The sequence below is a fragment of the Protopterus annectens genome, chromosome 3.part0 (genome assembly GCF_019279795.1).
Source record: "Protopterus annectens isolate FY-2018-M chromosome 3.part0, PAN1.0, whole genome shotgun sequence".
NCBI classification, from domain to species: Eukaryota; Metazoa; Chordata; order Ceratodontiformes; family Protopteridae; genus Protopterus; species Protopterus annectens.
Window position 1 is genome coordinate 1,404,344,677 of NC_056731.1, and position 14,696 is coordinate 1,404,359,372.

A 14,696-nucleotide genomic window follows, 5' to 3' on the forward strand; every position below is an offset into this window, starting at 1 on the left:
CCTTTGGTGGGCAGAGGCCTGCCACCAAAACAAGGGACTACCATTCACTCTACCCCCTGCCGCACAAACCCCAACAGATGCATCAGACTATGTATGGGGGGCTCACCTGGCAGGGAAGTGCATTCAGGGCAAATGGAACCCAAGCCAAATGCACCTGCATATCAATCAAAAAGAGATGTTAGCTGTACAGAATGCTCTGACAGTCTTCAAGGACCACATTCTTCCAGGACAATTAATGGTAAAGACGGACACCACCACTGTTAAGTGGTAAATAAACAAGCAGGGGGGTACCCATTCTTACCCCCTATGCAGACTAGCCATAGCTCTGTGGAACACAGTCTTGAGCTACCAAGTTCTTCTACAGGCTTAGTTCCTGCCAGGAAAACTAAATACACTGGCAGACGAACTAAGCAGAAATCTCATGGACCCACATGAGTGGAAACTGGAACCAAAGATTTTCAACATGTTTATCAACAAATGGGGGATCCCGGCTATAGAACTGTTTGCCTCCCCCCAGAACTACCAATTGGGCAAATTCTGCACAAGGACTCCCCACAAACAAGCTTGGAAAATGGATGCTCTGTCCTTCAGCTGGAACAATTTTTCAGCTTGCCTTTCCTCCTCTGCCTCTCCTCTCCAAAGTACTACTAAAGATCAAACAGGACAAACCAAGGATGATACCAATTGCACCAGACTGGCCACACTAACACTGGTAGCCCCTCTTGCGCAGTGTGTCCCAGCTGGCCCCATGGCACCTACCTCAGACCCCTACCCTGCTGTCTCAGCAGGAGAGGCAGATTCTGCACCCCCAGCTTCATACCCTGAACCTAGCAGCCTGGCTAATTACCTAGTCACTCCATTACCATCCCTCAGTAAACAAGTATTGGATGTCATTTTGGAGGCAAGGAGGCCTAGTACTAGAAAATCTTATGCTGAAAAATGGAAAAGATTCTGTGCCTGGAACAAAACTAAAGGGATGGCCACAGCAGCGCCCAATTTACCTCAGATTCTTCAATACTTAACGGAGATGCTTCACAAGGGTCTTTCCTTTTCCTCCATCAAAATTCACGCCTCAGCCATTTCAGCTCATTACAACGTGGAACGCACCCCTCTTTTCTCACCCACTGCTCAAGCAGTTCCTCAGAGGGACCAAAAACTTAAAACCACCCAGGAGAGCCCCAACTCCAGCCTGGCACCTTAATTTTATTATTTATTTTATTTATTTTACATTTGTTGACCGGGCTAGTCTAGCTGGATATATATCTATTTTCAGTAGAGGCCCAGGGAGAAAAGCTCCAAACACGAATAATGACAAAGTTAACAATGTATAGAACCAGTAGGAATCACAATATAGTATTGGTCTAGTGAACAGTTGTAATAATAAATTTGTATATTAAATAATTTTAGTAAAAATTAAACTAAGCAATTCTACAAATCACACGAAGGTATGAGCAAGTCTTAGATAAGGGAAATAATATATATGTTATTCTCATGTTACAGAGTAGGAGTTGTAAGTAGATTTGAAGGCAAAAGTTACAGGAGTAGGGAATAGGGTTAAGAATATAAAGTGAAAAAAAAGATGTCAGTGTGGGTTAGTACATGGACAAAGCCAGTGAGTTTTCAAATGTTCTTTAATATGTTTTTTAAAAAGAGAATAATTTTGTATTGGAAAAAGTCACTCTTCCTCCTTTTGAGCCAGCTGCAACTGCAGAGTTAAAATTCCTTTCTTGGAAAACAGCTTTCCTTTTAGCAATCACTTCAGCAAGAAGTGTATCTGAATTACAGGCCCTTATGGCAGTGGAACCTTTCATCAACTTTCATCCGAATAGGGTGTCCGTCAGGACCAATCCCTCTTTCATGCCCAAGGTAGTATCCAGTGTGGCTCTTAAATCAGTCCATTCATTTGCCAACATTCTTTACTAATCCACAGAACCAAGGAGAACAGATACTGCACTCCTTAGATGTGCACAGACAACTTAGATTTTACTTGGACAGGACTAAACCTCTAAGGAAATCTGAACTGCTTGTGGCATTTGCTGCAGGGGCAGAGGGGAAGGCTATTTCAAAGCAAACCATTTCTAAATGGATAGGCCATTGCATTAATTTCTGCTATAAGCACCATGGAAAACCTATCCAACAGGGGATTAGACCCCATTCAACCAGGGCTGCATCTACCTCCACAGCCTTTCTCAGAGGTGTCCCTACCAGCGACATCCTAGAAGCTGCTACCTGGACTTCTGTACATACTTTCACCAAGCATTACCATTTTTCTTTAAGTCCAGAGCTGGCTTTGCCACTGCAGTCTTGCAGGGCCTTATAGCCGGTCCTAATGCTATCTTAATTCCTCCTCCCCATCCTTAGCTTTGGGAATCAACCCAAGTGTGATGACTGCAACAGTGAAACATGAAGAACATAGTACAGTTGTGTACACTTACCATAAATGCAGATGTTTGAGTGTATTCACTGTTGCAGTCCTTGTTACCCTCCCTCCAGCCTCCTGACTTCTTTTGGCTATACCTCTATTCTCCTTTACTATACTTAAAAGCTTTTTGGTGTATTGGCTTTTTTGTTGGAGGTATAACCTTGTATATGTATGTATATGTGTGTATATATATATATATATATATATATATATATATATATATATATATATATATATATATATAAAATTGCTTTCCATTAAGGGAAGCACCTGACATCTGGGGCAAGCATCGGCTGCATGCTTTATACCCCTGACAACCTGACGTCATGGTAGATGAGACGGCAACCGACGCATGACCCAAGACTTTGATAATTAGGCTGACTGAGGGCTATTGCAAGCAGATAACACAAATGTGATATCTGTAATAGTGAATACACCCGAACATCTACATTTATGGTAAGTGTACACAACTGTACTTTTCTCTTCCTGCTGTTTTCTTTTGACATGAGTTTTTTGGGGGTTCTATTTGTCTTCATCTCTGTGAATTCACTCTGCATCTGTTATGATATTTTCAGGATGGCATGTCTTTAGGTGCTGAAGTGTAGCTGACTTAACCAGCACCCTGTGATGGTATCGTGGCCCATAAGCTCTTCAAGTGAAGAGCAAAAAAGTTGGCTAGCTTCCTGCAGATAGCACCCAATCTACGATTCTCTGCTCCCATGGACAACAAGACTGATTAGGTCCAGAATTCCCACAAGTTCCGTTACAGGAATCCTTTGGCTCATCCTTTGTGGTAACCCTAGATTCCAGCAAGGGACTGTCTTAGGCCCCATCCTGAGCCCCTTTTCTGTTGACATGTAATAGGATTCTTAACTGATCTAGGAAGAAAATTTAACACATTTGCTACCTTGGTCTTCATGGCATTGAACTGCCAGGTGCACATGTAAAAATTCCAAGAATCCCTTCTAGACATATTGAGAGCTAGGACAGAACGGATCAGTGATAAGGACCTGAAGCAGGAAATGCTCGACCTAAGTGCTTCTTTTCTTCACAGCTGGCCAAGCACCCCAGGAAAGTCTGGCTGTGATACTTGGCAGCAGCTATAGGGTCAGTGATTTTTAGACAGGTCTTACTGAAGATGCAATCTCTGTCAAATCAAATTGAATTGGAACTCCCTGATGCCCCATTAGACAAGGACCTCTTCTTCAGACTCCCTGCTGAGAAAAGTGTTCAAGAGAACTGTGGTAGGAAAGGAGGTCCATTCAGTTGGTTCATCACTTTTTTTCATTACCATACTCCGAAGTTTCAGCATAAGTTAGTTTTCTAAACCTTGGGACTCTTCCCCAAACAGGGAAAAGGCAATCAGAATGGGAAGTATCAAAAATAAGAAAGAATGGCAAAGCATAAGGACAGAGCTCTTACGGAGAGGCCTTCTAAGCCATGCCCCGCCGAGAGATCAGCTGTGACTCTTTCAAGCTGCTTTCCCCCATCCAAAACCATTCCTACCCCTAGACCAGACCATTCCCTTCTTCCTTTCCCCCTGTAAATAGGGTATGTCTGGTTCTATTTGTAGTGGGTGAGAGAAGAATACTTGGGACTAATAGGTTGTAAACATCATGAAGAGTGTTTGCAGTGCCTAATAAGACCAACATTTTACTGGTGAGTCTCTCTCAAGATAACTATATCATTTAGCTAAACCCTTGCTGGAGGACTTGATAAAGACAAGCAGTCCTGAAAAAGCTGTCAGTAGAGGAGAAGATCAGAGAGTTTTACTTTAGATCCTTTCTGGCTTCCATAAAGGAAAGTACCCAGTCCTATCGTGGCTAAACGATACTTAGTAGTTGAAGACCTCAAAATGTGTTCCCCCCTACAATAGGGTTCTACCTCTTCTACTCCCTTAAGCTTTCGTGGTCATCTTAGATGAAAAGGATGCCTATGTCAACATCTTCACAGCAGAATTGCAGAAAAGGCTATTAAGATTCAGTGCAAGGGGAGCACACACTGATAGTTCACCACGTTTTCATTTGTCTTCATCTTTTGCAGAGTCTTTGCTAAATACCTTGCTCCAGTAATGTTTCTGCAGGCCCAAGGGCATGTGCATCCACCCTTGCCTAGATGACTTCTGGTTTAGGCAAATGCACTACAAGAGCATTATCCCTGTAGTTCACCTAGCAACTTTTTCTTTTATAGGTAAGGAATTTTATTTCTAAATATAATTGTTTTGTAATAATTTGGAGCTTTTCTCCTCGGGCCTCTGCTGAAAATGGTCTTTTACCCAGTCAGACTTTCCTGGTAATCGAATGTTAGTAAATAAATACATTACCAGTTACTCTGCAGAATGATGCAACATGCGTTACACTTTATGATTTAATAATGTTGTCTACAATTTTACATTTGCTCGCAGTACAGACAGTACATGCATATTAAATATTTCTTGCCAGACACATTGGTGACATGATAGAGTTGACAGTTCCCAAGTCTCCCACTTCCATATGTTTGTAGCTATTTTTCCTTCCATCTCACTTCCATATATTTGTAGCTATTTTTCCATTTCCCTCTCACTTCTTCCATATATTTTGCAGTTATTTGTTTGTATCCCTCTGGCTTTTCCTTTGATTTTTATTTCTGTCAGAATTCTAATACCATATTTTATGAATGGAATCTTTTTTTTGATGTTCTTTGTGTTTCACTATTGTAGTCCTGACTTGTGGAATTTCCTGCTGCAGAAGCCGTTGGTTGGCCCTATTTACCAGAGAATATTTTCCCCTTCCTCCTGAAGCTGGTGGATGCCCTATCCGACATCACTACATTTGGATATAAAGGGAATCGACCAGCACTATGACCTCAGTTTGTTCTTGGTGTCAGAGCCCAAAGCATAGTGCTAGTCAGTGTGTTGGACAGTCCGCACCAGGGAAAGAAGACATCTAAAGTTAAGAACCACATTGGGGAACTTTTCATGTGCTTTCTGACTAATGTCAGAGAAGGTTAATAACTCTGTCTGTTGTGGCAAACAGATACCACACTGGGACTTTTATTCTTTATGCGATTTGTTTTGATTGTGAACAAGACATTCCTAACTGTTGGTCTTCATCATCATCATCCCCCTTTTCCCCATTTTTTTCTACATGGAGTCCGGGTATTGTGTTATCTGACAACCAACTCTCTCGATTCAGTGCCACACTCCTGCCTTCTTCAACACTCGTGCCTGACTGTCGCAGCTCTTCTTTCACACAATCCATCCATCTCTTTGCTGGATGTCCTTTCTTCCTCTTACCTTCTTCCTGTCTGTCCCAAATCTTCCTCACCAGATTGTCTTCTGCCTTTCTACACATGTGCCCAAACCACCGTAATCTGTTCTCTTTGATATTTTATGCAATTGGAGCTACTTTGGCTTCTGCTGTTTATGTCCTCATTTCTCCATCTGTCCCACGGTGTGCATCCTACCACCTTTCTCAGGCTCTTCATTTCCTTCACCTCTAGCTTCTTCATGTGTTCTGACTTTACTGCCCAGGTTTCTGTACCATACAGTAGTACTGGTCGCACCACTGTCTTCTGCTTGCTTTAATAGCAGAAGTATCAACCATAGGGTTGAGATTGTAGCTAAACATTTCAGTGAGTTTTCAGGGCATTTGTGTACCATGTCATCTGCTGGTTAAGCTGATGTAGCTCTCCCTTGGTGGAAAAAGGAAAAGCGCTTCAGATTTAGGGCTTCAGGTGGCACTCATTCACTGTCAGCCAGTCCTCCTAGGCTTGTGGTTGTTGAAGGAGGTGAGGTGCCATTGCAGACCCCTTTGATGACCGAGTGGGTGGTACAGGCCTCTGTCGTGACCCTTCAGAGTCTGATATGACACCTGGTCCCTCTACTTCCTTACAAGCCAAAGGACTTGGCTCTTGAGTTGGGTCCAGGACCGCTTTGGAAGCTCCGGCTACCAATGATGGCGCTTTGTGTTGTCAAAGGTTGCCTCAGCCTACTGCTCCTGTGAGTCGATTGTTCCTGTTATTAGTGCGGAGGTCGGCCTTGGACTTCTCACAAAAAAGCTGCCCCCACCTTAGCTCAGCCTAAGCCTACCAGCTGGCACTCCCTGGCCTAACAACAAGAGCTAGTGAGGATGGTTGAGGATTTGAGTTCCTTGGTCAGATCCAGATGCTTGCCTCCCCATGAAGTATCTGCTGGTAAAAGGAGGAATACCCCGTCACAGGAGTTTTTTGTGGATGAATTTGATCTCGATGAGTTCACCTTTGAGGAAGGTACATCTGTTGCTTCCTATGATTCTCACCCCCCCAATGATGTTTCCTTTGGAAAAACATTGCATACCTTGAGGGAGCACTTCAAATAGGAAGTGCAGGACTACCCCCAATCCAAGAAGAGCATTAGGGAATTCCTAAATCTCTGAGCATAAACCCCTTGCCATTCCTCCAGTCTTAAAGATGGTAGATGGTCTCACTGGATTCTGCTTTAGAGCCATACTACCTTCCCCCTGCATGTAGAAAACCTAATAGATTTAATAGGGTTCTAAAGTCCCACAAACAGACTTTTAAAGAATCATGTGGCAGATCCTGAAGTGGTGACTCAAGTCCCTAAGGGAGCAAAAGCTAGCTCTACAAAAATCCTTTACCATTAGACAAAGCGCAGAGCCTTTGACAGGTTTGGAAAGAAAGTCTGCAACTCTGCTACTCTTGTCATGAGGGCTTTGAACTTCGTTTCATATGGTGAAGTACCAGGAAACTATTCTTGACCAGATGAAACAAGCTGATGGGGGTTGGAAATAAGGCCTTCTCAAAGGAATTAATGGATCTATGCAACTCCTGCTCTCAGGTATCTAAGCATTCACTGCACGTGGGTATGATGCCGTGGAAGCCTCCAGCATACAGGATCCATCATTAGAAGACATGCCTGGCTGAGGGAGCATTCTCTTCTGGAACATGTCAGATCTAGTCTCCTGGATGCCCCTTTGGGCAAAGACTTTTTTTGGTCCCAAGGCTGAGGCCTTCCTTAAGAAAATGGAGGATAAAGCCAAGTCCATGAAACTGTCAAGGACTTCCTTCAGGTCCAGCCTCCCTATTTCAGCTGTACTTACCCTGCAAAACAATGGTCCTTCCCAGCACCCCCAGTCTAAGCCTAGGCAAAGGAGACGTTGTAGGGAATGGAGCCAATGACAGCACCAGTGACTTAGACAGTGGCAAACAAACTCCAATAGGCTTGTGGAATGCCATCTCAGGGCCCTAGTGGAGAGCAATCATGACTCTTAAAAGACACTCCCTTCCCCCCGGCATGGTGGATACTGTTCCTATTTCACAAAAACTGAACCCTCATTACCAGGGTCCTGTGGGTTCTAAACATGATCCCAAAAGGTTACATGCTGAAGTTCAAACAACCCTTGATTCGCTCAGGCTTTCCAAATATTCCTCCAATCCAAAGGGCAAAAGCCTTAATCCAAATATAGCTTCTGTGCACTCATGGCTCTGTGGAACCTGTACCAGTCTCTTTGCAGGGAAAAAGTTTTTATTCCAGACTTTTCCTAGTCCCCAGAAAAGAAGGTACCTAGAGGCCAATTTTTAACCTGTCATGGCTCAACTGATTCTACAGATTCTTCAGAAACACAAGCTGACAGCGGCTACATAGTAACCACTACATTTAAACATTGTTACATCAGATCATGTGTCAAGCACCAACAAAAACTTAAAGGTAAAGTACAAATAATTAAAACAATCCTAAAATTTAGTAATGAATAAAGAGTTATCAAGTTTTTAATATTTAACTGTTAAAACTTCTGATGTAACAATGTTTAAATGTAACGATTAATATGTAGCCGCTGTTTGCTTGTGTTTCTGAAGAAGGTACCTTAAGTGTGACGAAAACGTGAAAGTTTATACAATAAACTTGTTTTACGTTTAAGTAGAGCTTCTCCTTGGGATTACTGTCCATTACTAGCTGCGAGCTGTTGGTTTTCCTTTTCATTTGGTGTGTTTTTGGTTTTCTTTTCACCTAGTTTGTTTGTTTTACAGTTTATGACAACTGGATCTCCTACCAGCCCAGCTAGTCCGAACCTTTTCAGGCGAACGCAATCCACAGAACTTGCGAATATGCTTAAAGTGCTTAATTTGTTGTCTCAACGCATTGACAACATGTCCCTTCGACTTGATTCTGTTGACAAGCGACGTAGTGAAGAATCTACTACAAACAATCTTCTTAATGGACCGACCCACGAGTACGTCTCTCCAAAACCATTTTTAAAACTCAGACCTTGGACCTCCTGTTTCAGGGGGTTCGATACCACCTGGTCAACGACCCAGTTATAATGTTCCTGAAGCAGGTAATTCTGTTAACACTTCGTCAGGTAATATGAGTGAGCCTATAGGTGTTCCATCTTTTCTTGACTAGGTGAACGACACAACAAAGTTGTCGTATGGTTTTATTAATAATCAGGAACAACCAGCTCCTAACACCACCTTGTTGCAAACAAGGGCAAGTTCTATAGCTGATAAATTGACGTTATTTGACATGAAACTCCTCAAATTAAAAAATCTTCAACTAGAGGTCGTATATTTCAGACCATGTTTGTCCGAAAAAATGGTGCTGAAGGGCCTTCGTTGTCACCAATTTCCAACTGGTTTGATACCAGATTCTTTTTCATACAGAATCGCTTGCTCTATTCGATCAACAAGGATTCCAATTAATGGAGTTAATGGTGAAACCTACTTACTGCAGATAGAGAACATTGCGAAAGAGTTTGAAGATTTGGACAAAGACATTAAACTTGACCTTGATTTTGCTAGATACGGATTTGACTACAACAGAGTATTCACTAGCATCAAACAACTTTTGGATAGACTCAAAATAAATAAGATCAAAAAAATTAATCAAGACCGTCTAGCATACAGTAATGGAACAGCTTACCCTAAACCACAAATTACACAGGTATGGCAGAATACTTGCTTAGTAGCATCTTCAACTGGAGTTAATCAATCTAGTAATCAAGTTGATGTGTCATCAACCCCTGATAATCTCGATAACAACACTGAGCCTGCTGATATAATCAGACGAAGTGAAAGACTTCGTACTAAAAACGTCCAGCATAGTGGGTTAACAAATAATGATCAACCCACTACAAATTTTCAACAGGACTTGGAGGAGGTAGCCTTGAATGACTTGTCTGACGCTCATAATCTTTGTTATTCTTATCAATTTTAAAGGTGACTTTAATGTTTATAACTTTTCATCTATTGTTATAGAGCCTGCTTTAATTGATTTACTGTCAAAAGGCAATACATTTGTTTTGAGCAAAAATATGAACATGGCTAAAACAATGATAGACTTAGTGTTATGTAAGGAAACTTAACCTTACCTTTTTATTGGGTGATATTGAGCAAACTGACAATGTATTAAAACCTGCTAGTATATTTAACCCACCGTTACATCCACTTTTAAACCTGTTTGAAAATGTATGTGAACTTGACATTAGACATCTTTCTTCAGGTAGAATTAGTAAAAAGATCAACAACATTACTGCTAAACATTTACGAGCATTGAAATTACTTAGATCAGCTCAAGTCCGCAATGTTAAGCCGGACAAAGGCGGCGGACTTGTCATTTTTGACATAGCTGACTATAATAAAAAAATGGAGTCAGTATTGAACAATGCAGCTTATTCTCTGTCTTCGTTGAATGAAACAAATGTTGCATATTCTAGGATTAGGGGTTACTTTAGGGATTTGTTTATAGAAGCCAAAATTGATTTGGATACATTTAATTATATTAATATACTCTTCCCTAAAATGCCTGTTACGTTCGGAATTCCTAAAATTCATAAGAATATACAAAATCCCCCTATGAGACCACTCATCGACGGCAGAGGTTCCTTGACATATGCATGTGCGAAGTTGGTTGATGTTGTATTACAAAAATATCTTAAACTTGAACCAAGAATATGTAAAGACTCTTGGACTTTTTTTTACAGAACTTAAACATTTTTGAAGTTGACCAAAGTGAAAATTTTCTCACTGTTGATGTGATTGACTTATACACCTCAATTCCCCACTTAGAAGCAGTGGAGTGGATAGCACTATTCTTGAACAACAGAAAAGCACCACAAAGGGACATTGACCTTGTGTCTGAACTTAGGCATCATACTTACCAATACTTTTTTTTACGTATAATAGTAAGTTCTATTTGCAAAAACAAGGGGTAGCCATGGGCTCCCCTTGTGGTGCGAGTCTAGCGAATATGTTTATGGCGCAATGGGAGGAATTTTTCATTTACAGTAAACCTGAAATAAAAACACTTTTTGCCTTCTATACAAGGTTTTTAGATGACATTTTTGTCATTTTTAAAGGGAATGAGGTAGGAGCAAAAGACTTGGTTGACTATTTCAATACTACTACAACATTTTTTAAGTTTACTTACAATTTCCATTCTGTAAGTATTATTTGGATGTTAACCTAATGAAAGATACAGTAAATAAGAGATTTGTTTCTAAGATTTATAGAAAATCTACGTACTGTAATTCTTTTTTGCACTTTTCTAGTGCACATCCCTACACTCAAAAACGTTCCATTGTGAAAGGTCAACTTATAAGAGCTGCAAGAATGTGCTCTGATGAATGTGACTTTATTGCTGAATGTCACTTCCTAAAAGAAATGTTTCATAACAGAGGTTATCCCTCTGCTTTGATTGTTGATTTAATCAAAGAAGTGAAAAATAAACGTAGTAATGGGGCTATTCAACCACTGTTACCACTGTTTGTAGAAGGTCGGGATGAACAATTATTGGTTCCCCCTACTATTATAGGTACATCTGACCTTAACCAACCAACTTTGCCATCCAACAATGTTCTACCTAACTATCAAGTCAGGAAGTCAAGTTTGTTTAAAACCTGCTTTATAACCATGTTCAGTAATGACAGTGAACAACTGAAGTCAATCCTTTATAAGAACTGACTCTTTCTATACAAGGACAACTTTTTGATTGATAGAATAAGACAGTCACCGAAGATTGTCTGTAGAAGAGGCATTAACTTGAAAAAGCTTTTTTGGTTCTAAAACTATTAAGCTTAGCTCGAGATTAAACGGAACTTTCACATGTGGGGCTTGCAGGATGTGCAGGTATATCAAAACAGGTAATTTCTTTAGAGTAAATGATACTGATTAACATTATATTAATCATAAATTAAACTGTGACTCTGAGTATTGTATACCTAGCTGCATGTAATTCATGTCCTGCATTTTACATAGGTAAAACGGACAGGAAGTTCCGCGACAGACTTTAAGAACATTTGTATGCAATTAATAAAAATAAAAAAGAAAACGCTTTAGCTAAACACATTTCCTTAAATGAAGGACATATGTTTGGTTTTCAAGCTATAGATCTGTTAGTACCTGACATTAGTGGAGGCCCTTACTCTTTACTTTTAGAGGTTCATGAACTTGAATGGCAATTAGCGCTAGATGCGTTCTCTTTTCCGAGTCTTAATGAGAACTGCAATATTTTATGTTTGCTTAAATTAAGAAACCTTATGAGATTACTTCACCTTAGGTTTACAGTTATAAACGGTGATACATGCTTCTAGACATTTATTTTATTTATAAGCCTTTTTCAACGGTAGTAATAATTTTTTGTTTTTAAATATAGATATGCATTGTTGACACTTATCAGTGCGTCCTTTGAGATTTTTAAAACAGTAACGCATGGACGTATGTAGGTACCAATTTTAGGTATATGTGTTTATCTCTTAGCTTCAGGACTTTATAGTTGAGAATTGGTGGTATTGAAGTTTTAACAACAGTTAAATATTAAAAACTTCTTGATTAACTATTCATTAATAAATTTTAGGATTGTTTTAATTATTTGTACTTTACCTTTAAGTTTTTGTTAGCGCTTGTCACATGATCTGATGTAACAATGTTTAAATGTAGCAGTTACTGTGTAGCCGCTGTTTGCTTGTGTTTCTGAAGAAGTTACCTTAAGTGTTATGAAAACGTGAATGTTTATACAATAAACTTGTTTTACGTTAAAGTAGAGCTTCTCCTTGGGATTACTGTCCAGTACTAGCTGCCAGCTGTTGGTTTTCCTTTACGTTTGGTGGTTTTGGTTTTCTTTTCACCTAGTTGATTCTTATAGGTCCCAAAATTCAAAATGCTAACTGTACAAAAACTACGGCACATGATTTTCCCCAACAACTTCATGCTAACCTTGGATCTAAAAGCTGCATACCTCCACATCCCCACAGAGGAATCGCACAGGAGGCTCTTAAGTTTCAGACCAGCATTCTCAGTTCTGAGCTCTCCCTTTTTTTTTTGACTTGTCTACTGCACTCATGGTTTTTAGAAAATGTCTAGCCATGGTGATAGCCTTCAGCAGGACAAAGGGAATTCAGATGTACCCTTAAATAGATGATTGGCTCATTCAGGCAGCAAGCATGGGAAAGCTCAAAGCAGACCTGCTTTATGCCCAAAACTTACATCAGTGGAGTTCACCTTTAATATGCAAAAAGTCTCAAACAAACCTGACAAACAGGATTATGTTTCTGGGAGCTTTACTGGACTCTGCACTTCAGAAGGCTTTCTTCCCTCCAGACAAGGTTACTATTGTTACATTGTACTTCAAAAAGTTCTTGGTCAGGAAATCTCTCACAGCCAGAGAGTATGTCAGGGCTGTGGGATACATGACGTCTTGCATTCTCATGATAGCCCTGGAGAGATTACATATGAGGAAACTGCAGTGGTATCTAAAAAAATGTGTGGTGCCAACGTTCTCAGTCTCTCACCTTCAGAATAAAACTGCTTCCTTGCCTCAGGAAAGAGTTTGCCTAGTTTGTTCACACATATGCTCCCTTATTCTGGCCCTTCCCTTGATGTTCATCCGTCAGGACCAAACTCTGACAACAGACACCTCAGAAATAGCCTGGGGAACCCACTATAGCAACTTCATACTCAAGGCAGATGGGATTATTAGTCCTGAAACAAGCCCATTAACCTAAAAGAACTAATGACACTCTAAAAGGCCCAATTGCCTTCAAAAAGAAATGGAAACCTGGAATCCTCTTGGTGAAGACAGACAATACCACAGTTATGTGGTACATAAACTGGGGGAGACCCACTCTTGCCCCTTTGATGGCTAGCCATGGACCCTTGGGAAACTGCAAACTCATTAAGGCTGCACCTCATGGCACAGTACCTACCAGGAGGAACAAATCAACTAGCAGAGCACCTCACCAGGGGCCTGTTCTACCCTATGAGTGACAACTACATTGGGAAGTATTACTCAGGATAGCCAGAAATGGGTTGTGCCACAGATGGACTTTTTTGCCAGAAAATGCTCACTTTGAAAAGTTTTGCTGCAGGAACAAAATGAAGTCAGCCTGTAAGATTAATGCGTCTTCTTTTCCTTGGATAGGCCTATTCCTCTATGCCCCCCCCCCCTACCACTGGTACCCAGGGTGTTGTTGAAAATAAGGGAAGAAGGTCCAAGGGTAATTCTAATAATGTCAGATTGGCCAAGGCAGTACTTATACCCTCTGTTGCTCAATCTAACCAACAGGGAGCCATGTTTGCTGCCTCAGAGGGTGGACTTGCTGATGCATAACAGAGGGACAATAATACACCCCAACCTGCACACACACAGACTGAGAGCTTGGATGATACCTTGATCCCATGGATAGGGCCACTTCTCAAAAAGCAGGTCCTGGACATTCTAAAAGTAGCAAGGAGACCTAGCACTAAGGAAGACTTACTTCAGCAAATGGAAAGTTTCATTCTTTGGTGCAGACAAAGTGGACAAAACCCTCATCAGTCTCGGATCCCTTTCATCCTGTCATACTTAACAAGCCCTTTTGAAAAAGGTCTCTCCTACTCCTCTGTAAATATCCATGCTTCAGCTATTTTGGCCTACTTGGCTTGTCAACCTCCACTTTTCACGTCCCCCCATGAAACCGTTCCTGAGAGAGTTTGTCCCCATCAGGCCTCCTAGGAAACCACCTGTTCCACCCTGGGACCTCAATTTTATTCTGGGAAAAGCTCACCCATCCACACTTCAAATCAGTTGCTTCCGCTGTTATAAAATTCCTTACCTGGACGACATCCTTTCCTACAGGACGTTACCTCAGCCAGAAGAGTGTGAGGGCTTTAGGCCCTTATGTGTGTGGAATCTTACATCAGTTTCCACCCAGACAGAGTATCTTAGGACCACTCCTTCTTTTATGCCCAGAGTGGTGACAGAGACTTCCTTAAACCAGACCATGCACTTGTCTACATTCTTCGTAACCCTCAAAACAAAGGG

General features: G+C 40.9%; 1 protein-coding gene across 1 annotated transcript in view; it reads left to right on the forward strand.

Annotated features, from left to right (window-relative positions):
- The window catches only part of CHD7 (chromodomain helicase DNA binding protein 7), a 2,781,650-nt gene that overhangs the window by 2,411,078 nt on the left and 355,876 nt on the right, over positions 1–14,696 (forward strand). Inside the window, exons 25-29 of the mRNA XM_044065875.1 lie at positions 8,413–8,631; positions 9,062–9,501; positions 9,617–9,748; positions 9,900–10,047; positions 10,948–11,210. Coding sequence (XP_043921810.1) covers positions 8,413–8,631; positions 9,062–9,501; positions 9,617–9,748; positions 9,900–10,047; positions 10,948–11,210 — 1,202 coding nt within the window. The remainder of the gene's footprint in view (positions 1–8,412; positions 8,632–9,061; positions 9,502–9,616; positions 9,749–9,899; positions 10,048–10,947; positions 11,211–14,696) is intronic.